Source organism: Coffea arabica, chromosome 10e (genome assembly GCF_036785885.1).
Source record: "Coffea arabica cultivar ET-39 chromosome 10e, Coffea Arabica ET-39 HiFi, whole genome shotgun sequence".
In the NCBI taxonomy this organism is placed as follows: Eukaryota; Viridiplantae; Streptophyta; class Magnoliopsida; order Gentianales; family Rubiaceae; genus Coffea; species Coffea arabica.
The window spans coordinates 41,994,761-42,019,107 of record NC_092328.1 but is presented as its reverse complement, the minus strand read 5'-3'; the positions used below and the strand labels follow the sequence as shown (position 1 = coordinate 42,019,107).

General features: G+C 36.4%; 1 protein-coding gene across 4 annotated transcripts; it reads left to right on the top strand.

Moving 5' to 3' along the window:
- The first annotated feature begins 2,584 nt into the window (after nt 1-2,584).
- LOC113710882 (putative methyltransferase At1g22800, mitochondrial) lies at nt 2,585-23,989 on the top strand. Of its 4 annotated transcripts, none has more exons than XR_011821957.1 (11): nt 2,585-3,156; nt 3,322-3,402; nt 4,835-4,913; nt 16,082-16,223; nt 16,344-16,413; nt 16,546-16,610; nt 16,694-16,772; nt 17,664-17,751; nt 19,061-19,235; nt 20,394-20,458; nt 20,606-20,620. XR_011821957.1 is itself a non-coding variant. In XM_027233943.2 (11 exons), the coding sequence occupies exons 1-11, from the start codon at nt 3,010-3,012 to the stop codon at nt 21,484-21,486; spliced, it is 951 nt and encodes a 316-aa protein (XP_027089744.1). In that variant the 5' UTR covers nt 2,597-3,009; the 3' UTR covers nt 21,487-23,520. The 4 variants fall into 4 exon arrangements, 3 of the variants coding, with proteins under 3 accessions (XP_027089744.1, XP_027089743.1, XP_027089745.1); XM_027233943.2 differs by lacking the exon at nt 19,061-19,235 and adding an exon at nt 21,442-23,520 and having other exon boundaries at nt 2,597-3,156; nt 20,606-20,695; XM_027233942.2 differs by lacking the exon at nt 19,061-19,235 and adding an exon at nt 23,429-23,989 and having other exon boundaries at nt 2,609-3,156; nt 20,606-20,695.
- Nucleotides 23,990-24,347: the final 358 nt, after the last annotated feature.

Here is a 24,347-nt window from a genome sequence, read left to right as displayed (position 1 = left end):
TTTGGTTTCTTGCCAATCATGTGTTGTAATTTATTATTTTCCTTGCTTGCATATTAAAAGTTACTATTATGAAAATATTGACATTTTTTTATTTTGTTCTATAATTCACCAATTCCTTTTTTATTTTTCTTGATTATAAATTAGAAGTTTCTATGATGTTTTCTATTTCTATTATTTGGCTTTATTATTTGTTAATACTTGAAAAATGTTGACAACTTGAAAAATGCTGAATTGAGCAAAATAAATAAGTCAAGTTCGAACAAAATTTTAAATTCATTAAATAAATCAAACAAGCTTAGACACTAAGGTGATTAGGCTCATTTACCCTAGATTTAACAAAAGTATAATATCTTCCTGTTATATGTTGTTATAATTTCACAAATAATCCCTAGGTATCCACATGACAATTTCAATTAGAATCTGCAAATACAAAAAAAAAAAAAAATTACTTTTACCACAGACAATTTCCCTAGGTATCCACATGACAAAAAAAATAATCCCTAGGTATCCACATCACAATTTCAATTAGAATCTGCAAATACAAAAGAAAAATTACTTTTACCTCCCTTCCAGTTACAAATTTGGTATCATCATCCGCCCCTATGACATCAAGTCACCAATTAGGCCAAGGAATGAACATTGAACATTCTTATTTTGTGGGCCTTACCCCTGTTAGCATCAAATAAATTGCTTAACATTCATTGTAAAATCAATGCATTGAAGCAAATATCAAAATTAAATTACAAAATCAAAATTGAAAAAAATATTAGTTGTTGACCATTAAATATCATTTAAATCTAGGGATAATTTCAAAACCTCCCTTGAGGTTTTTGACTATTTCACTGACCTCCCTCTAGATTTCAAAAATTACTCCCTTGAGATTAATTATTTTGTAACATTTAATTCCAATCGATAATTAAAAAGTGATATTAGGAAAGAGAAGATAATATGATTCCATCATTGACCTTTATCTATTAAATTACTTAATTAATTTAATCCCAACCCACACATTAAAAAAAGCACTAAAATTTGATATTTATCATTAGGGATCAAATCACATATAGCATCAAAAAATAGTATACGATTTTATATTTTTCACCTAATAGAAGATCCAAATTATTCTTTTCAATTACATTTCCATTGTCAGATATGATCAACAACAAATAATCAAAAAATTTGCAACCAAATATTACAGAGAACAAACTTTAACATCATAAATATTCTTGTCAACATATCAAGGCTAATTGTTGAGATTTTTATGATATTAAAATTCGCTTTTGGTAATATTTTGGTTACATTCTTTTTTATTATTTGTTGTTGATCATGTTTGATAACAGGTTGTAACTAAAATGAGCAATTCATATTTTACATTAAGTAAAATATATACAATGATATACTATTTTTGATACCATATGTGATTTAATATGATTTAATATCCCATGATGAATAGCAAATTATAATTTTTTTTAATGTTTGGGCACGTATTAGATTAATTATACAATTTAATAGATGAAGGGGTAATGGTGAAATCATATTATATTCTTTCTCTTAATATTACTTTTAATTGTTAGTTGGACCTAATGTTATAAGATAATAAATCTCTAGGGAGGTTAGTGTAATTTTTAAAATTTGGAGGGCGGTCAATGAAATAGTTAGAAGCCTTAGGGGAGGTTTTTGAAATTATCCCTTAAATCTAATGAAAACATATTCCTTTTTTGTTTTGCAAATGGTAAATGGAAAATATATAATTGGATGAGAGATAATTTTAATATATAATTTTCCAACTTCTTCTACATTTTCTTAAGTGGTATTCTCATATGTATTATATTATAATACAAGTTAAGTAGAGCTCATTTATTTGTATTTTGTTATCTATCCCGATTGCACTCCTTTCCATTTTACCAGTTCTTGGCTTCCATGAGAAGTTACACCCTTCTTAATATGTTTGGTCTGATGAGAATGCATCCAACTTTTATATTTTTTTCTTACACCCTTATCCACGGTTTCCCTTTTTTGTTGCCTCTCTTGCTCATATTTATTTCTTTTTAGACCCCTTCAAATTCCCAAAACATCTGGCTCAATAGCTATTCATCATCTTACGGTTATTTAAAGGTTGCAAGTTGTCTAAAGCACCGTTGTGCAGCAGTAGCATGTGTAGGTCAAAAAAGGTTCCCAAAGACTCGTTGTTATTGTTCTTATGATAGCTTTTCATAATTGATCATTAATTTAGAAAACATGCTATAGAGGTTTTTTAAAAATATATGTACACTTGCTTGTCAACATTTCGAACTTACGAATAAGCTAGTTATTCAAATTTGGCTCGAGTGAGATCAATATGAGTTTCCATAATTGACTATTGATTTAGAAAACATATTATGGAAGCTTCCTTTTGAGTTTATCTTTCCTACACCGTCAGTGTAAACCTATTTTACACTGACGGCTCATCATATTGCGCTACCTCATTAATGAAAATTGGCAACCTGTTATAACCTGTAGCCATTACCTATTATCAAATAAAAATAGGTTATTCACCTCTTTTTCTGCCTCTTCCTTCTCTTTCTATTGTATTCTAGATTTGCAACCAAGTACTTATCAATCTTTCGAACTTATGTGTAATCTAATCATTCGAATTTGGCTAGAGTGAGGTCAACGCGACTCTGAACTTAAATTTTGACTGAACAAACTTGTGAATGGTTTAAATGTTTATTGGAAAGAGGAAAACAAAAAGAAAGAAAGAAAGAAAGAAAGGGGGAAAAAAAAGGAAAGAAAGCATAAGCATGAACGAAAGGACTAATTTCGAACTAGTTGAAGAATATAGGTAGGGGACTGAAATTACAGGAAAAGCTGGAAACGTCCGGCAACTTGGAGGGATTTAAGTCGTCTCTTTTCCTTCCCCAGGCGTTGCTAAGTGGAGCACAGCTACTGCAACCGGACCCGCACACAGTCGACCCCGCCCGACCCAGTCAGTTTTAAATCAATTGTAAGGGAAGAGAGAAAAGGAAATAAAAGATGAGAACATCTTCAATCAAATATTGGCAGAGACGCCTATTAGCAGGGGGAGGAATATGGAAAAGGCTTTATTCAACCGAATTCGCAGACGACGCCGGTCAGAGCTCGAAAGTGAAAATCTTCGACCGCCATCTCAAGCAGAAACAAGTTGAGCATTTTTTCATTTCCTATGGAAAAATTTTATTTATTGATGTATTTAATTGCTTAGTCCTACTGTTCAATTTTTTGTTTTCGAATTTTGGGTGGTTTAATCTGTACTGCTTGTAAATTGTAGTGGAGGCCTTGTTAAAGCCTTACATTTGATAATGACAGCGTGATCGAGCAGCATGGTTGATGCAGCCAAAGGATTCTTTGGTTGATGCTGTGGCTGAAAATTTGCTTGATCGCTTGGAGGTAGTAATATAATATGCTGTTATTTTTTATTTTATTTTTCTTCTTGTAGTAATTTGTTTCGATTTGAATGTGGAATTGTTCAGCTCTGATGGTTGAATTGTTTCTAAACAATAGTATTAGGCGATTAACGTTTCAAGATTTGCCTTGTAGGATTGAAATAGTTACATATTGTACAGAGATGAAGAGAAAAAATGGAGTGTAAATTCTTTCAATATGGTAGTCGGATAAGGGAACTGTTGTGGTAGTTTTGAGCTGTTCATATGGTTTTCTTCTTTGTTAAAAGTTTAAATTTCTATCCTGAAGATATGGCTTCCCCTGTTCCTTATAAAACATGATAACCTTACACTTTTGATGTTTCTATTGCTTCCATTCCATAGGCTTTATTGGTTAGGTTTGTCCTCTTTAAGTTACAGTCAAAAGCAGAAATGACACGTAATTTTGCATCTATGAACTGTAAGAGTTCATTAATTGGAAGATATTCGTGGAAGGGTAATGATTGAAATCTGTGCGATACTTAATGCAAGAAAAGTATTAAAGAATAGTTGATGGAGAAAGCTGTCTATGATCACAGACTGTTTGTAACTAGGTCAGGCATCAGATTTTATAGTGATATGCTCTGTAAAAATGTTACGGATCTTTTCATTGAAGAGCTTTTGCTAACTGTGCTATTGTTGCTTGAGTTGTATTAGTGTTTGATTTGTCAATTTAGCGTAAAGGCTCCAACTTTTGTCCTTCCCAGCATCCATTTTATCTAATATCTGTTACATTATTATACTGTATTTCTTTTGGTGGTCCTTTAGGTTTTGGCACAGATTGCAGTTGCAAATTGCTTTTCTTATCTAACTTGTATGCCTCATACTCAGTTCTAGCTGGAACATCTTTTGTTGCCTGCACCTACTTTCAAGTTCAATTTCAATTAATAATCTATTTTTTTTCTACAATTAACTTTAGACTTTCTCTGTAAATAAATCAATTTTCAAAGAGGACAAAATAGTTTTATCTCAATTATTTGCTGCTGTTTTGGTGATGGAATACTCGTAGACTATAGACATATTGTTGGTCATATGCTTGGTATGGCTTCTTAAATTTGAATTGGCTCTTGTGGTTGAACTGATCTTAAACTTACCTTATACATATTAAAAGTATGAAACTTGTTACATATCTTCTATTGTAGAATTATATGACTTCAATTGCTTAATCAGTATCTTGCAACATGTTGTAAAATGTAAAGGGTACTATGTTAGAGTTTGCTTGTAGCTAATATGTGAAATAACAGCTTGTAAGACTTGAAGATCATCAACTTAGTGAAAACAACAATGAAGAGCAAGTTTTAACTCACTGTTCCAGTTCTTACAGCCCTTTATGTCAGCCAATTAAATTGTAATTCTGAACTTTTTCTTGGTTTGAACTGGGTCCCCCTTTTTCTCTCTAGGATTGTAAAAGGACCTTTCCTACTACATTGTGTATGGGCGGATCACTGGAAGCTGTTCGTCGTTTGTTAAGGGGACGTGGTAAGAGTTAAATTTTTAGCCCTTTTGTATCTGTTACTTCTGTATTATTGTTGGCAGCACATGGTTCTACCATGAAGTAAAATATTAGATGAGTATTCACTTCTATATAGGGTTACTTAATACATATCTGTTTTTTAATTTTCTGTGAGCTTACGTCTTGAAGATGAGAACACTCAGGGTATTTCATGGATGTATGATATGAAGAAAGTTATCTAAATTGATTTTTAGAGCGATTAATGGCTTATTTAGGATGGAGAATATCGCTTGTTTATGTTCAAGACTTTCTGAGTTCTTAGCCTGGACCCATTAACTGTCTGAAAGTAATAGAACTTTGTTATGTAAGACAAACAATGTACAATGGAAATTCCATTGTCAGATTGAAGGTGGCATTCCGAAGTTTTCGTGATGTTAGGTGGTCTCTTTTCATATTTTGAAGAACATGATGCATTCACTGCTAGTGTAAGCCATTAAGCTCATCTAGGTGTAGAAAAGTTGGCCATTTTACTTCTTTTCAAGTGTTTCTTTTCAATTTGTCTATGAAAATCCAGCTGTTTCTGAATTCTACAGGAGTATAATTGCTCTATTTTGTTTGTTGTTTACTGTATTTGCATCATGTGGTCCCATACAAAAAACTGAAACAAAATAGACTTTTCCTCTGAGTGCTGTGGAGAGATATGGCAGAAGTTTTCCAGGAGATGGGTAGTAAAAGAGAATTAGAATAGAACAGGTTGAGGCAGCTTAGGTGATAATGTTTTAAAGGCTTTGTTGGTGACACTTAGATGGATTTTGGACAAATATGACAGTCAAAGGCATGGATGATGAGTCGCAATTAATTGTTAGTTAATAGGGTATTCAGATCAATAGAAAGTTTGAAGAGCAATTAGTTGGAAAAATAATTAAGTCCAAATATAAGAGAAGTATATGAGGGAAAAGGATTCAAGAAATTGTGTCTATATTTCCTAAGTAATCGTCATCTTTAGGTTCATTTCCTAGAACACCCTGAAACAATTTAAAGCTTTTGTTCATCATCTCTAGTAGTGATATCTTTTTCTTTTTTTTTGTCGAAACGATAGATGTCCTATAACCTAATCTAGCCTAGTCTAAGGGGAAGGGGAGGGGGTTCGATGTGAGTACAGACTCCATCGATGAAGGTCAATTAAGACCGCCACAAATTATGGCAAATTTGTGGGAGGCAGGGATTGAACCCCTGACCTCCAGCATCACCTTTAATGGTGATGACCACTGGACCAAATGGCCAGTGGCTAATAGTGATATCTATTATATCGGAAAGATTCCATATGTATATAATAAAGTTGAAGATATTAGAAAACATTATTGTGTGACCTTCCAAATTGTGTAGAACACCTGGTACTCCAAAATATACAAATTACATCACATATTGTGGCCTATGGTAGATCGACCAGATCCTGGTGGATATATTTCATCCGTGTCATTAACTGTGACGCCCCCACTTCTCCCTAAGGCGAACCAAAAGGTATCCGCGGGACGCCTACTCAGTTCTTGTCAGGACTAGGTACACTTTCCATTCAAGCTTAATACAATATTAGCCATTAATACGATGTAAAGTAAGCAAAATGCGGAAACGTTCAAATTTAACAATATATAACAATCATCAAATCCTTACATCGGTTCTCAAAAGATACATCAGTTCCAATATACACAACCAAAAGGTCTAGTCAAATACATTGAAACCCTAAAACAAAAGTATATCGCATGGGTTTCTTCGAGTCTTACTCCAAGTCCAATCCTGTTAAAGAAAACAAATCTACGGGGTGAGCAATCGCTCGTGAGACCAAGAACACACATGCAAGCACATTGTCCAAGTACCAATCCCAATTAACGAGTAAAATAATAATATTCAAGAAAATGACAATTCGAGCAAGAAAAGTAAACAGAAATAATTCAAAGATATTGGAGCTCTCAGGAGCTATTTTCCCATTGCACGATCAAGAACCTCCACGAGTTGATACTCCGTCAATCGAGTAGGTTATAGTCCGTAGAACCACACTTATCATGTCCCCGTTCACCATTACATACCCCTATACCGGGCCCGCCAGTCATTTATTTGAGGCGATACTGCTCGAGTATGCCAAGCAAGACCTCTCAGTAGGTCAATCTTATATTTTCTCATGGTTCACCAAGGAGTCCGACCAAACCTATGCTGATTCGAGTCCAAGGTTGGCTAGTGAGAATTGGGCGTCCCCCAATTGACATTTGTAAGTCGATGAGATTCACTCCAGCGACGTATGCAGCCATAGCATATCATTTCATTTCATTCAAGCATTCAATCATTTCATTTCATTCAATCAAGCATTCATAATTCATTCGTTCCATTTCAATCAATTTAATCATGAGTCAGAGAACGAGTGCGATAACGTACACGCTCGTCTCCATTTTCAAAATCTCCAATCAACTATAACAATTAAGCATGTATCAAGTATTCATACACTTGACACTCACCGAGTGATTCAAGTAGCAAGTACAAGCGATAAGTTAGGCGTCTCCAGTGAGATCCTCTTGAAGGTCCTCTTGAGTGCTTGAGTAATTAATAATAATCTATCACTCATAACCCCAATTATCGAAGAAGATTGTACTAGAGTACAATCTAAGAAAATCTCATGAAAATGAGCCCTATTTACTCGTAAATTGAGGCTCAAAGGCGGGGTTTTAAAGCACAAGAGAAATCTGGTTTTCATCTCTAAATTCAAGTGTAAAACGATCATGTGATATCGAAGGGAAAAGGAGAATTCGAAAAACTCCATTTCCTTAAGTTTCGAAAATTTCAGCTTTGATATGATATCTTTGAAAAATCGTATCTCACACTTTATAAGTCCAAAATTGGAAAACTTGGTACAGTTGGAAACTTCTTCCAAAGTACTAAAAGTTCCTAGAAGACATTTTTCCATGATTCCAAATGGAAGACATTCAAAATTTGGCTCAAAGTTACTGTTTTAGGCTATCAAGGCAGTTTCGGGGTTGGTTTTTGGCCAACTTTAAAAATTCGGCAAAATTCACAGAATTTGAACTAGCCTCTCAAATTTGAAACCCAATTAGAGTTACAATCAAAGTTTAAAACAAAATAAGCGGAACAAGAATTGGAGTTTTGAGCACCAAGATATGGCAGCTCAAGGTTACTGAAAAGTGAGACCGTTAGACCAAATTCCAGATTTAATTCACGAACGTTGGGACTTTGGTTGAACATCGAAACGGATTCGGAATAGCACCAAAATTAGCAGTATTACACTACCATATAAGGGCTATTGCTCTGTCAAATTTCATAGAAAATACGTACGGATAGTCGGTTAACAAAATCACTAAAGTCCCACGAATTTTCAAGACAAATCTATCTTTTTATGCAAATTTTCCTTTTCTAAATATTCGGCCAATGAAAACATCTCAAATCTGGTTCATTTAGGTAGACAATGTCTAAGAAGCATCCAAGATGTGTTTGGTAGGTGATTAACACCAATAATTTCGAAACAACAAGTCCCAATCAAGGTTAAGGCATCAACTAGCCAAAAGAGGGTTTTTCAGTTTCGAACTTCGGCCATAACTCACTCAATTAAACTTGGAATTGAGCGTGGTTGGTGGCGTTAAAAACTAGATTCATAAAGCTACAATTTCTCAGAAGAAATCGTTATAAAAATCTGTCCACAACTAGCTCATATTTGGGAATCAACTCGTTGCTTAAAACAGAGCTTCTAGTAAAACGAGAAACAGAACAAGCAACTTTACAAGGTTTGTTCGGATCACTCAGGTGGAGTCAGGATGTGCATTTTATACCGTTGAAAAGTTGGGAATGTCTAATTTCCAGTGCCGCAAATGGCACTCGATTTCGACGTCGGAGCAAAAAGTTATAACTGTTTGAAAAATACTACCAGTGCAATACGGGAAAAATTTCAGTTTTGAATGAACTTTCGAAATCACCACATTTGGCCAACCAAATCACGTAATTTTTTGTGGAAACCTTCCACACAACCCATACAACATATATACATCATAAACAAGTCAATAGAATTTCAAAAAAATATTCTAAAGGTCACGGCATTCACATGGGTAGAAATTAAAAAATTCTCCCCTCACTTCCTTTGACCTTTATCCATAATATCATTCATTTCTATTAATTTAAGCACTAATCCAACATTATTAACATCAAAATTCACAAAATCAGTCCATCAAGCCATAGTGGGAGTTCATAGAGCCCACTCACCAATTTTTCAACAATTTAGAACTACTTATAAAAAATTATGAACTCATAAGTGCTAAACAACTTCCATAAGTCAAGATTTGCAAGGTTGATCGTCACTTACTTTCTTAGATGATTAAGGCAAAAATTTCTGTCCTCCTTGCTCACGAAAAACTGTGGATTTGAAGCTCTTTTTGTAGCTTGAGTTGCTCTCCAAATAGATTGCAAAATGTGGTTAAAGTTTGAGGTGATTTGGTGAAGATTTAGTGAAGAAATGGTGCAAGAAAATTAAAGAGCTTTGGTTGTTTTTCTTCTCCTTGGTGGCCGGCTGGAATGAGAGAGAGAGAGAGTTTGACTGCAAATGAAACTTCCAAGAGAAGTTAAAATGTGTGGTTCTAATTAATTCAAAAGTCAACTCTTTCTTCCGAGCGCACGCCCGCGTTTTTAGCTCGATTCCTCTCGAGTTTGTTGCACTAATGCACTAAACCTCTAATGCACTTACATTCATATTATTATTATTCATTCTTAATGATTTAAAAATAAAGGTCTAAAGTCTCTCAATTAATCGCGCACGCGAAAACGTGTATCTCCGATTTATACGCGATAAAGTGAAATTTTCAAGAAATTCTTATAACGATAGTATAACTATCTAACACTTGAACAGTTAAACATAAAAATACCTATTTTAAAACTAATGTACAAGTCTCCAATTTTTCAAGTTCATTGTTCTCTCAAATCGGTTAATGGCAGTAGCCACTTGATTATCCTCAATATTTTCTTGTCCCTGTGTCGGTCCAGTTGCCGATCCCTGGTCATCCCCATGAAGTTGGACCTGTCTAGTCCCTCGCCCACGGTCTCGACCACTCCTTCGTCCTCCTTCCATTATTCTAGGTATGCCTAGTGCAAGAAATGAATCAATCACGCGAGAAAATACTTAAAACAAGAACCAATCACGAAAACATTGAAAATATCAATAATTTACATTCATTAACATGGCAAGATTCATACAATTAGCAAGTCATGGGGAAAATCACAAAAATATAGCATACAGGTGCCATAAGAGTACTTTTAGTCACAGAAGACTAAAGTAAAAGCAAGTGCCACAAAAGTTGGCCATACTGTCATGCAAAATACATTGGCCTCAGCACTTAGCATCACTCCTGCTAATCATATCTACACCAGTCAAAAAGGGTCAAAAGATCAATCAGTCTAGATCTAGTCCACAGTAGGACTACCAGGAGGAATCTCCTCCTCAGGATCCTTCTCTGGATTCTCCTCCTGATCAGGGTCTGGACTGCATCCATCACCTCATCTACCAGCCTAGTAACATCAACTAGGATTCCGGAAGCCCGATCATGGACCTCCTCACCTAACATAGTAAGTCGAGCCCTAGTCCTCTGGAACTCCTCACGAGTAACCGCAATAGTAGCCACCTCGCCCTCCACTACCTCCTTAAGCTCAGCGATCCTCTCGCCCTGAGCACTAATCATCTGTCTCATCTCGTCCACCTCCGCCTGTAAATCTAAATTGGCGTTCACCAACTGACGACGCTCATCGTCCAAGTCTAGCACAAGGTGGTTCGGGCAGGCAAAGGTCAACCTACACGAACATCGAGGGTACCTATTAGCAGTCGAGTAGCGCACTCGAGCCCCTCCACTAAGAGTTCGGTAGTAAATAGGCTTAGGAGGTTCTACATGACCATTAACATGGCCATTGCCATTAGCTGCCGGAGTCCCGTTTTCATTTTCCATCCTGCAAAACAATTACACTTTTCGGGTTAGAAACTTAATCGCTAACTCGCACGGATGTCACTTATGGCATGCCTAACTTAGTCACTAACTTGCCCAAGTATCACTTGAAGTATGATTTAGTCATTCTATCTCAAGTTCTAAAAATAAGGTTTCTAGTATAACTCCCAAATAGATCTCTAACCTAGCGCTCTGATACCAACTGTGACGCCCCCACTTCTCCCTAAGGCGAACCAAAGGGTATTCGCGGGACGCCTGCCCAACTCTCGCCAGGACTCGGTATACTTTCCATTTAAATTTAATACAATACTAGCCATTAATACGATGTAAAGTAAGTAAAATGCAGATACGTTCGAATTTAACAATATAAGATGTGAGGACTCGGAAAATTTGTTTATTTTAAACTCCTAATTCTAATTCATTTAATTATTTATTTGGCCAATTGCCCTGAATATTATTTTCTAACTTTTTTAAACCTAATTACATGGATCTATAGCTTAATTACTTGTTTCAAAATTTAATTTTTGGAAGCTCGTTAAGTGAGAATAGTGAATGCACATTTGGAAGCAATAACCGATTTGAGAGTACAATGAGCCTGAAAAATTGGAGACTTGTACATTAGTCTTAAAATAGGTATTTTTATGTTTAAGTGTTCAAGTGTTAGATAGTTATACTATCGTTATAAGAATTTCTTGAAAATTTCACTTTATCGCACACAAATCGGAGATATGCGTTTTCGCATGCGCGATTAATTGAGAGACTTTAGACCTTTATTTTTAGACCATTAAGAGTGAATAATAATAGTATGAATATAAGTGCATTAGAGGTTTAGTGCACTAGTGCAACAAACTCGAGAGGAATCGAGTACAAAACGCGCGCGTGCCCGCGGGAGAAAGAGTTGACTTTTGAATTAATTAGAGTCACACATTTTAGCTTCTCTTGGAAGCTTCATTTGCAGTCAAACTCTCTCTCTCTTTCTCTCTCATTCCAGCTAGGGTTGTAATTAGGGGTGCAAACGAGCCGAGCTCAAGTCGAGTTTTGGCTAATCGAGCCGAGCTCGAGTTAATTTTGTGAAACTCGAACTCGAGCTCGAGCTCGACGAGCTCAAAATATCAAGCTCGAACTCGAGCTCGAGTCAAATTCGAGTCGAGCTCGAGCTTAAAAAATAAAAAAAAATAATTATTATTATTTTATTTTTAAAAAATAAAAAATAATTTTTTTAAAAAAAATGAATAAAACAATAATTTTTTTAACAAATAATAAAATATTAGGGATATATATGTAATTTTACTATTAAAATACAAAATAAAAAATAAAAAAAATATATAATTGAGCTCGCGAGCCAACGAGTTTAATGTTTTTTAGCTCGAGCTCAAGATCGAGATCGACTTAATTAGCTCGAGCTCGATATTGACGAGCTCGAGTCGTGCTCGTATTCGAGCCGCTCGCTATCGGCTCGCGAGCGGCTCGATTCGCGAAACACCCCTAGTTGTAATCGCGAGCAGCTCGGTCAAAAGCTTGACTCGAAAATCGAGTTCGAGTCGAGCTCGAGCATCCAGAAGAGATGCTCGGAGGCTCGACGAGCCTTATCGAGCATATTTAATTTTAATTATTTAATATATTATTTTTAAAATTATATATATTATTTAATATATAAAATTACCATTATACCTAAAAAAATTATCGAATTTACGAAATGTTTCAAATTATATAAAAATTTTAAAAGGGCAATAATGACTTTTCACTCAAAAATTATCAAGAAAATGAAATTTAATAATTCGAACTCGATAGAGCTCGATAAGGCTCAAATGCTCGAATGGAATCGAGCCCACGAGTCAAGCTCGAGTACTGAGAACAAGTTTCGAGTTCGAGCTCGAGCTCCAATAATACTACTGGCTCGAGCTCGAGCACCCCTATCTCTATGTTGAGTCGAGCTCGAGTATGGCGATACTCGGGCTCGACTCGACTCGATTACAACCCTAATTCTAGCCGGCCACCAAGGAGAAGAAAAACAACCAAAGCTCTTCAATTTTCTTGCACCATTTCGTTACTAAATCTTCACCAAATCACCTCAAACTTTAACCACATTTTGCAATCTACTTGGAGAGCAACTCAAGCTACAAAAAGAGTTTCAAATCCACGGTTTTTCTTGAGCAAGGAGGATTGAAATTTCTGCCTTAATCATCTAAGAAAGTAAGTGACGATCAACCTTGCAAATCTTGACTTATGGAAGTTGTTTAGCACTTATGAGTTCATAATTTCTTATGGGTAGTTTTAAATTGTTGGAAAATTGGTGAGTGGGCTCTATGAACTCCCACTATGGCTTGATGGACTGATTTTGTGAGTTTTGATGTTAATAATATTGGATTAGTGCTTAAATTAGTAGAAATGAGTGATATTATGGATGAAAGCTCAAAGGCAGTGAAGGGGAGAATTTTTTCATTTCTGCCCCTGTGAATGCCGTGACCTTTAGAGCATTTTTTTGAAATTCTATTGACTTGTTTATGATGTATATATGTTGTATGGGTTGTGTGGAAGGTTTCTACAAAAAATTACGTGATTTGGTTGGCCAAATGTGGTGATTTCGAAAGTTCATTCAAAACTGGAATTTTTCCCGTATTGCACTGGCAGTGTTTTTTAAACAGCTATAACTTTTTGCTCCGACGTCGAAATCGAATGCTGTTTGCGGCACTAGAAATTAGACATTCCCAGCTTTCCAACGGTATAAAATGCACATCCTGATTCCATCTGAGTGATCCGAACTAACCTTGTAAAGTTGCCTATTCTGTTTCTCATTTTACTGGAAGTTTTGTTTTAAGCAGCGAGTTGATGCCCAAATATGAGTTAGTTGTGGACAGATTTTTAAAACGATTTCTTCTGAGAAATTGTAGCTTTATGAATCTAGTTTTCAACGCCACCAACCACGTTCAATTCCAAGTTGAATTGAGTGAGTTGTGGCCGAAGTTCGAAACTGATTCAGGGATTGAAAACCCTCTTTTGGCTAGTTGATGCCTTAACCTTGATTGGGACTTGTTGTTTCGAAATTCTTGATGTTAATCACCTACCAAACACATTTTGGATGTTTCTTAGACATTGTCTACCTAAATGAACCAGATTTGAGATGTTTTCATTGGCCGAATATTTAGAAAAGGAAATTTGCATACAAAGATAGATTTGTCTTGGAAATTCGTGGGACTTTAGTGATTTTGTTAACTGACTATCCGTACGTATTTTTCTATGAAATTTGACAGAGGAATAGCCCTTATATAGTAGTGTAATACTGCTAATTTTGGTGTCATTCCGAGTCCGTTTCGATATTCAACCAAAGTCCCAACATTCGTGAATTAAATCTGAAATTTGGCCTAACGGTCTCACTTTTCAGTAATCTTGAGCCGCCATATCTTGGTGCTCAAAACTCCAATTCTTGTTCCGCTTGTTTTGTTTTAAATTTTAATTGTAACTCTAATTGAGTTTCAAATTTGAGAGGCTAGTTCAAATTCTGTGAATTTTGCCGAATTTTCAAAGTTGGCCAAAAATCAACCTCGAAACTGCCTTGATAGCCTAAAACAGTAACTTTGAGTCAAATTTTGAATGTCTTCCATTTGGAATCATAGAAAAGTGTCTTCTAGCAACTTTTAGTACTTTGGAAGAAGTTTCCAACGGTACCAAGTTTTCCAATTTTGGACTTGTAAAGAGTAAGATACGATTTTTCAAAGATCTCGTATCAAAGGTGAAATTTTCGAAACTTAAGGAAATGGAGTTTTTCGAATTCTCCTTTTCCCTTCGATATCACATGATCGTTTTACACTTGAATTTAGAGATGAAAATCAGATTTCTCTTGTGCTTTAAAACCCCGCCTTTGAGCCTCGATTTACGAGTCAATAGGGTTCATTTTCATGAGATTTTCTTAGATTGTACTCTAGTACAATCTTCTTCGATAATTGGGGTTATGAGTGATAGATTATTATTAATTGCTCAGGCATTCAAGAGAACCTTCAAGAGGATCTCACTGGAGACACCTAACTTATCGCTTGTACTTGCTACTTGAATCACTCGGTGAGTATCAAGTGTATGAATACTTGATACATGCTTAATTGTTATAGTTGATTGGAGATTTTGAAAATGGAGACGAGTGTGTACGTTATCGCACTCGTTCTCTGACTCATGATTAAATTGATTGAAATGGAACGAATGAATTATGAATGCTTGATTGAATGAAATGAAATGCTTGAATGAAATGAAATGATATGCTATGACTGCATACGTCGCTGGAGTGAATCTCCTCGACTTACAAATGTCAATTGGGGGACGCCCAATTCTCACTAGCCAACCTTGGATTCGAGCCAGTATAGGTTTGGTCGGACTCCTTGGTGAACCATGAGAAAATATAAGATTGACCTACTGAGAGGTCTTGCTTGGCATACTCGAGCAGTATCGCCTCAAATAAATGACTGGCGGGCCCGGTATAAGGGTATGTAATGGTGAACGGGGACATGATAAGTGTGGTTCTACGGACTATAACCTACTCGATTGACGGAGTATCAACTCGTGGAGGTTCTTGATCGTGCAATGGGAAAATAGCTCCTGAGAGTTCCAATATTTTTGAATTGTTTCTGTTTACTTTTCTTGCTCGAATTGTCATTTTCTTGAATATTATTATTTTACTCGTTAATTGGGATTGATACTTGGATAATGTGCTTGCATGTGTGTTCTTGGCCCCATGAGCGATTGCTCACCCCGTAGATTTGTTTTCCTTAACAAGATTGGACTTGGAGTGAGACTCGAAGAAACCCATGGGATGTACTTTTGTTTTAGGGTTTCAATGTATTTGACTAGACCTCTTGGTTATGTATATTGGAACTGATGTATCTTTTGAGAACCGATGTAAGGATTTGATGATTGTTATATATTGTTAAATTCAAACGTTTCCGCATTTTGCTTACTTTACATCGTATTAATGGCTAGTATTGTATTAAGCTTGAATGGAAAGTGTACCGAGTCCTGGCGAGAGTTGGGCAGGCGTCCCGCGGATACCCTTTGGTTCGCCTTAGGGAGAAGTGGGGACGTCACATTAACTCTTGTATGTTCTCTGAGAATCACCTTGCTCAAAAACTTGTGTTTTCTAACTGCAGCACAATTTTGGATTTCTTCATTTATAATTCTTGGTTGGGCCTATATTATTCTGTATTGTAACTAAAGTTTTTAGTTATCAGGTGGTATTGAAAAGCTAATCATGATGGATACATCAAATGACATGGTAAAATTATGTAAAAATGCTGAGATGAGAATGCCTAACGAAAATATAGAGACGTCATATGTTGTTGGAGATGAAGAATTTTTGCCCATTAAAGAAAGGTATGTTTAGTTGAATCGCTATGGGTTTTTATGCCAGCTGGGTCATATTTTTGTCTTCTGATTCATGTATTTATTAATGCAAAACAGTACTTACTGAGAATTTCTGCTATGAATGTCAAGTTCTCTGGATCTGGTTATTAGTTGCTTGGGACTCCACTGGACTAATGATCTTCCTGGAGCCATGATACAGGTGCATTCTCTTTTTCTTATTGCTCATCCTCTACTGCACCTATTAGTCCAAACTTTACAGTATTTACATCCAATAGTTCTTTAGGGGATGTTGTTGAAATGATTAACACAAATACCATTGTGTTTTTAACAGGCTAGATTGGCATTGAAGCCTGATGGCCTCTTTCTTGCAGCAATCCTTGGTGGAGACACATTAAAGTTTGTCATGACTTTTTGTTTAACTGATGTAGTTGTTTTCCTATGCATAAGTTTACAGTTTTGTAATTGCTGGTATCTTGTAGGGAGCTAAGAATAGCATGCACTGTAGCACAAATGGAACGTGAAGGAGGCATAAGTCCACGTTTATCACCCTTGGCACAGGTAGCCTCTTAAGCCTTTGTGTTGTTTAATGAACCATATTGTTCTGAAGATCACCTTAGAGAAAAACAAATTCAGTTTATGAAGGTTGTCATTCCACCTTTGCATGTACACAGAGAAGCATAGTGCTTCCTTGAAGAAAGTGCTGTGCCTATGGGCATTTGTGCTTGATATACTCTTGAACTGTACCTTTTTACCTAATATTTGTCCTACATTGTTGTCAATTTCAAAATTGCATGAACTTTTAAAGAGATTCAGTTGTTAATTTAAATCGATGTCACCACATGGAAAAGGAGAAAAGCTTATTCTCTTATAGAATCTTCTCACAGGAGGAAATTCTTTTCTTACCTGTTTTGGCATTATCAAATAGCTGATCTGCACGCACAACAGTTTTTTTCCACTAAGCTTGGTACAGAAAATTATATGACCACGGAAATTTCTTTTCATGTTTGTCTTTTCGTGTTACCCTAGACTGACTCCTCTCTTATATACCAGGATATGTAACATCAAGAGTAAGGCATTAAATACACAGGCCACATTTCTCTGATAGTTGAGCATTTGACAGAAAATTTATGAGACTTTGATTGTGTAAATTTCTTGGATACTTGAGAAAAGGTCACATGATCTGGTCTTTCTCTAAGCAACTGCAATACTATTCCTTTTGCATTTTCTTAGGCTTCTCGTTCATTTGAGGTAGTACCTTGTTACACTGTCTCTTTCTTCCTTTTTTTGGGGAAAAAATCTCTTAGGTGAAAAGGCATGAAACTTAGTATTAAAACATGATCAAATTTTTAAGTTTCCTGGTCATATTCGTGTGTGCATTTATGAGTGCGTTAGCTGCTTATAATACTATTTACCAGGAAGTTATGAGAAAACAGCTTTGTTGATGTCTAGGTGCGAGATGCTGGTAATCTTTTGACTAGAGCAGGCTTCATGCTTCCTGGAGTTGATGTTGATGAATACACTGTTAGATATAAAAATCGTAAGTTTTTTTTTCCATTGGCTTTGAGAGCTTTACTTTTCAAGGCTTGTCAACTTGAAAGAGCTATGTATCCTTGTAGCTTGTACGCATGATGTATTTACCCTTTCACTTGATTGTGGTTAACTAGGTTCTTGTCAAGAAGGATGCTTGTTAATCTTGAACCTTTGGTAAAGTTATAGGCTTATAGTTAAACTCTGTTTATATTTACTTCTTGATACTTGAAAACACAGTTTAATAGGAGTAAGATTGGCGAGAAGGTCATAAGTAAATTAATAGTGCATTCAACCTCTCTAAAGAGCTTTTATAGCGGGTTAAATTGTCACTTGGTGAAATCAACCACAGCTGTAACTGTTTGACAAATTTGTCTTATGCGTTCCTTTTTTGGGCTCCACTGTTATCATTTGCAACTTTATAACATTTAGTTTTTAAACTCTCTTTTCTCATGTTAGATGATTCTTCTTCTTCTTGTTCATCCCTCATAAGCTTCATTCTTTATGGCCACTTGAAGAAATCAGTATCCCTGAAAATAGCCATGCTCTTGAACCAGGTTTTATTGCATTCCTCATAGTTAAGCCACTTGTTTTACGTTAAAACTTTACCCAGAACATATAGTCTTTATTTTTTTCTTTTCGGGCCATGTAATAAATGTTACAATAGGTAGGGAAAGCTAGGTCACTGCCAAGTAGTAGCCGCAATTATGCATAGAATGTCTACATCTTTCTGCCGATAACCAGTAGTCTTTGTTTTCTTAGATCTCTTTTGTTTTTGGAGTAGGGCATTAGACTCAGCCTGGCAGGTCCTTACAGTTTGAGCTTGGTCAGCCATAACCTAGGGTGGCTTAATTTAAATAAAACTGTAATGTGAAGAATTATTTCATCTTGCTTTGTGAAATAATTTTTGACATCATAGCATCACCAAAGGAAACCTTTTGTTTGAAGCTCCAGGAACTGCTCGGAAACCTTCTGTTTGAAGCTCCAGGCACTGCTGGATCTTCTAAGGGTTGAGTCTACATCCTCTACAATGAAATTATGACCTCACAAATCAACTGCAGCACTCGTTAGGCTTGCAATGTTTTGTAACCTAAGTCAGTTACAGAATTATTCACGTGCACATTGTTGAACAAATACCTTAATTACACTCTCCTCATTCATATATCTCTTATTTCTAATTGCTACCCTTCCATTAGAGAATAATGTTCATCCAAACTATTTGGCCCCATAATTGTGAGCAACAGTTGTAGTTGCATCAACAGAGCACTAATAGCATGTGAACAATTACATAATTGATTTATGTTTGTCTTGTTTGACAGTGGGTATTTGGAATTTGGCCCCACATCGTTTTCTTGATTGCGAGTATTTGGAGTTTCCATGCATAGGCTCTGCCAACAATTCCTGGAGGCAAAAAGTTGAAAGTAGGCAAAAAGCAAGAACTTGATGTTTGCTGTTGAAACCTAGTCCAAATCCCTAGAAGCAACAAATTTTATGGTACGGAGGGAGTAAGAAAAAGATGATCAGATTTTAGGTTTCCTGGTGCATATTTATGTCCAGTTCATTTGTGTAACTATTAGATTGGAGAAATCTTCTGATTGGTAGTTATTAATGTAAAATGTGATTTTGAGGGGAGAGTGAAAAAGGAACAAGTTGAGCATGGTAATTTGAGCTGTAGAGAATGTTATTTATATAGACTGACTGTAGCGCCTGAGAGACCTGATAATTTAGATATGCTTGCTTTGGATTAGATTCTCAACTGTTGCTTGGTCATGGTTTCTAAAGTCGGTTTTTAATGGTCTTGGAGGTTTTGCACTGTCTTATTTAGCAGCACAGCTAACCCAATCGTCTTTTAGTTTTTAATTTGGTAATAAAATTTTTTACAACTTGCTTCTTTTGTGGCCTTGGCCTATCTATGGAAGTTGGGTAGGTTCATGCTGTAAAATATTGTATGAATGCTCTGCTATTTGGCTATCTTCACTGTTGGAGCTGCTAGCCTGCTAGGTGATGCTTTTCGTCATTTGATTTTAATTCTTGTAATAAGCTTGATACATAAATGCATCAATCATGCCCCGTCGAAAGCATGTACAAAGACACGTGCAGGCCATAGAGTCACTGTAAAAGTACCAGAAGCCAGTTATTTTAGAATTTCTGGTGATTTTCTTCTCTTAGGTGATATAGGATCCTAGTGATTTTTACTTTCTATTTGGATTACTCTTTCGGAGAGAGTATGTTACATTGATGAGGAATCTAGTTTAGGGTCATAGATGTTGGTAAAGCATTAGTGAGAATGGTGCTTTCTTGAGGTTTTTGCATATAACTTTGAGAGTTTGTGCTAAGATAGTGTCCTAGAAGACATTCTCTCTGGTTCTCTTCTAAAAATCCATATCATAGTTGTGAATCAAATTCAGATGCTGCGCTGTTTGCACTTCTGCTTGTGTCAGACTGTCCGTTTGGTATACCCCCTTTTTGTTGTTTTGATAGGTTAAAACTATTTGTTTACAGACCACATATGCTCAATGGTTGTCCTACCAAGGCAGCAAACTGCTTTAGAATTTGTAATTTTTTGCTATATTATCTTTTATAAATGCACTTTTTTCTTCCATTTGTTTTTCATATTATACATACTGATTGCTTTCCCTTTTGCTGGGGTAGCTCTGGAGTTGATAGAGCATCTACGTGCAATGGGCGAATCAAATGCTCTTATACATAGGGGCAAGGTAAGACATTCTGCAACTAATTCATCCTTCTAGGTGCCATTACGAGTATCCTAGTTTTCCACCATTTTCAGTATCATATTTTCCTTCTCAAGTAAATGTTTAATACTTTGCTACTGTCTCACATAATTTCTTCATAATGTGAACTAGATTCTAAATAGAGAAACAGCCCTTGCAACCGCAGCTGTTTATGAGTCAATGTTTGCAGCAGAAGATGGAACTGTACCAGCAACATTCCAGGTACTTAAATTTCCATTCCTGTAGTGTATTTCTTTAATTAAATGTTTGTTCCTTCCTTCTTACACTACTAAATAAACTTCAAGTGGGCCCATCAGTATACAAAAAGTCAGCGTCTAATTTACCTTTTTGCTATGAAAGTACCTGATTTTGTATATGTATGCGGACAGCAGCTAATCGTCGATATGTAAATCTCTACTGCTTTTTGGATAAAGTTACTCGTTGTTTTTGTCCCTTGGAATGGGTTGAATTCCATGGCTTTTAAGGGTTTTAAGGACTTTCTAGGTAATTTTTTGTTGCAAACTTTTGGTAAGTACATGAAATCGTAATGAATTTTAATAACATTTACGAAATCTCCTTAATATGACGAGAGTTATTCCAAATAGTGTAGCCAGAATTTCTGCAATTCCTTTAAGAAACAGTTGTCATAACTAATGGCCCCACATATAGGATTCATGGGGTAGGCGATCCTTAATTATGTTTGTCACTTGATTCTTGTCATTATGTTGCTCTAAATTCCTGTACACGTGGATAAATCAAATTCAGAGAGAATTCTCAAGCACTATACTAAATTTATACATGGAGCTAGATAACGGCTGTAAGATGTCTTCATTGGAATCAAGAAATTCTCTCTTTGCTCTCTGTCATACTTGCTTAGGTTGATGTTTGGCAGAACTTGGGGCAGGATATTGTAATTCATTGGCTTTGTTAATATCCTAATGTCTTGCATTGTTACTGGTGTAGGACAGTTCTTTAATTGGCTCCAATTCCAGTCTCCAAGTGAACTCCAATGATCTTAACTTTCCAGATCACCTCTTCCTCTGGGATTATTTGGTTTACAGTCTCCAAGAGAGGGTGACTTTGTAGCCATCTGTCCTTCCACTAGAGCAGGGGTTCATTAGTTCCCAACCTCCATTGGACTCCTTTATCTAATGTCATTCCCCAGCCCTGATACTCTCACTGGAAATTTCATCCTTTCCTTCCCTCTGCAATATTTGCTTGTAAGTAACCTGCCTGGTGTAAGTTGTCTTTCCTTGCAAATATCCTTTTCATCTTGGGAAGTAAAGGCATATTCACCCTTCTCAGCCTTCTGATGTCTAGATCTCATTTCTGGCTTGAGTTATCAAGGCCAGCCTTCATGGTGCATCTTCCTTCCTCCATTGTTTCCACATAAGAAACCTCTGGCATTTTTCTCAATCTCATCTACTGCTGAGGTCAGCAGGGAATTACCACTAAGACAGGTTTTACCAGTATGACCCTTCCACAATGGAGAGCTTTTCTCCTCTTCCATCCTCTGTTTCCTCACTTTATCTGGTACAGAATAAGTTTTGCTGGAAAGTCGGAAGTGCAGCAAGGGCACTCCCAATTACATCCCCGTGTCTCTGGTCTCAATCAACCCTGGTTTTATGATCATCAGTTCTGTTTCCAGACACTTATGGAAGTCCTTGGGATCTTTCCCACTACTTGTGCGTGTTCCAACCTAGCTTTGGGAAACAAAAGCAAATCATTACAAGCATCAAACGCGATACCTGATTGCCAGATCTTGAGGCTTTCACTGCTTTCCATTTGCTTTTCTTTTCACTGGCATTGTAACCAGAAGAGACGTTTTCAGGTGATAGCAACAGGTATTCGGTAAATGATCTTTACCTAATCCCTGTTGTTATCTCCCCAAATCCCTGTTGTTCTGGGAATTACCACTAAGACAGGTTTTACCTCATCTACTGCTGAGGTCAGCAGGGAATTACCACTAAGACAGGTTTTACCAGTATGACCCTTCCACAATGGAGAGCTTTTCTCCTCTTCCATCCTCTGTTTCCTCACTTTATCTGGTACAGAATAAGTTTTGCTGGAAAGTCGGAAGTGCAGCAAGGGCACTCCCAATTACATCCCCGTGTCTCTGGTCTCAATCAACCCTGGTTTTATGATCATCAGTTCTGTTTCCAGACACTTATGGAAGTCCTTGGGATCTTTCCCACTACTTGTGCGTGTTCCAACCTAGCTTTGGGAAACAAAAGCAAATCATTACAAGCATCAAACGCGATACCTGATTGCCAGATCTTGAGGCTTTCACTGCTTTCCATTTGCTTTTCTTTTCACTGGCATTGTAACCAGAAGAGACGTTTTCAGGTGATAGCAACAGGTATTCGGTAAATGATCTTTACCTAATCCCTGTTGTTATCTCCCCAAATCCCTGTTGTTCTGGTTCAGTTACTTTATAACTGCAATGACAGGATCTTAAAGGTTTTCTGTGCTGAAAGTTTCGGCTTGCGTTAGGGATGTTAGTTCCAAATCCGCCCTTATTGTACATTCACTTCTTAATGTGAATTTGCATCTATTATTCTGCCATAACGATTTGGTGCTGCATCATTTTATCCTTCTTTTTCATGCATATTGTCAACCATTGCACCAATATTGTCTCTGAAACTTTTAATTTCAGTTCCTAGTTGCTTCCATTGCATCTATCTTCCATTGCTTATTATGTTCGTGTTGTGTTAATTGTTAGTAACTTCCCTGTTCCCCAGATGTTGAGTTCTTATCATTGAGAAGGTCCCTTAATTAAGATTTAGTTTTTTGAACTTTCGCATGTTTATGATTATCCATTTTTGCCATCTGATGCAAATTAGAGGAAATGCTCTATTTGCAGACTCAGTAATAAGACAAACTATGCCTTTTCAGAGTTCGTTCTCTTCTATGTATATGTTTGGTCTTGATAATTGTCCATTGGGATTATTTTAGGTCATATATATGACTGGTTGGAGGGAGCACCCTTCACAACAGAAGGCTAAACAGAGGGGTTCGGCTACAATATCTTTCAAAGACATCCAAAAGCAATTTGGTCAGAGTGACGAAAGATGACTCTCTCTCTCTCTCTCTCTCTCACACACGCTCACGCACACGCACACCATGGATCCCAACTATCCTGCCACGAAAGCATTGGGAAAACTTGTGCATATGGATAGAGCTCCAATGGATGTCCATCTCGCTAATTCTCTGGACCATGAGATGAGACATCTGGACCATGAGATGAGACATGGAGCCTGGGGTGTCCGAAGATTATTGTTTGAACTGAGCTAGTCTGATGGGATTAAGGGGGAAATAAGAAACTTTTTTGGAATTATTTGGCAAACATGCTGTACTGATTAATTAGGACTTTGATGAGATTCTACTCATGTCTACGGTCAATGCGTGACATTCTGCCATATCATGCTTTTCTCAACCCTCAATGACATGCATTTGTTGTACTAATATTCTAATTTTGAGGTATACTTTGGTTCACAATGAGAATAAGATTTATCATTTAGAGGCCCTTTGGTTCAGCAAGAAATGTAGAAAAAGGGGACCAGAAGTTGGAGTATCCAGTGTCCATTGCGCAGACGTGTGGTTAGCTTATTATTGCTTCTGTCTGGCTCCTACCCTTTAGGTGACTAACTTATTACAGTCCATTGCTAGCACAGAACACTCAAAACATGTCAGCCTTGGAGTATAGGTTTTTACTTTATTTCTTTTTGGTGCTGAGAGATTAACACTTTTTTTTTTTTTAGGAAAAAAAGGTTATCGGAGAAAACTCACCCCTCTAATGTCATCGATGTGAACTTTCCTACTTTCAACATTGAAGAGGGAAATTAGAATACAAAAGAAAGTCTTCACGCTGTTG

Coding starts and splice junctions, on each gene's coding strand:
- LOC113710882 (XM_027233942.2), top strand. CDS start 3,010: ATGAGAACATCTTCAATCAAATATTGGCAGAGACGCCTATTAGCAGGG. Junction 3,403..4,834: donor ATTTGCTTGATCGCTTGGAG/GTAGTAATATAA, acceptor TTTTCTCTCTAG/GATTGTAAAAGGACCTTTCC. Junction 16,773..17,663: donor GTTTATCACCCTTGGCACAG/GTAGCCTCTTAA, acceptor GTTGATGTCTAG/GTGCGAGATGCTGGTAATCT.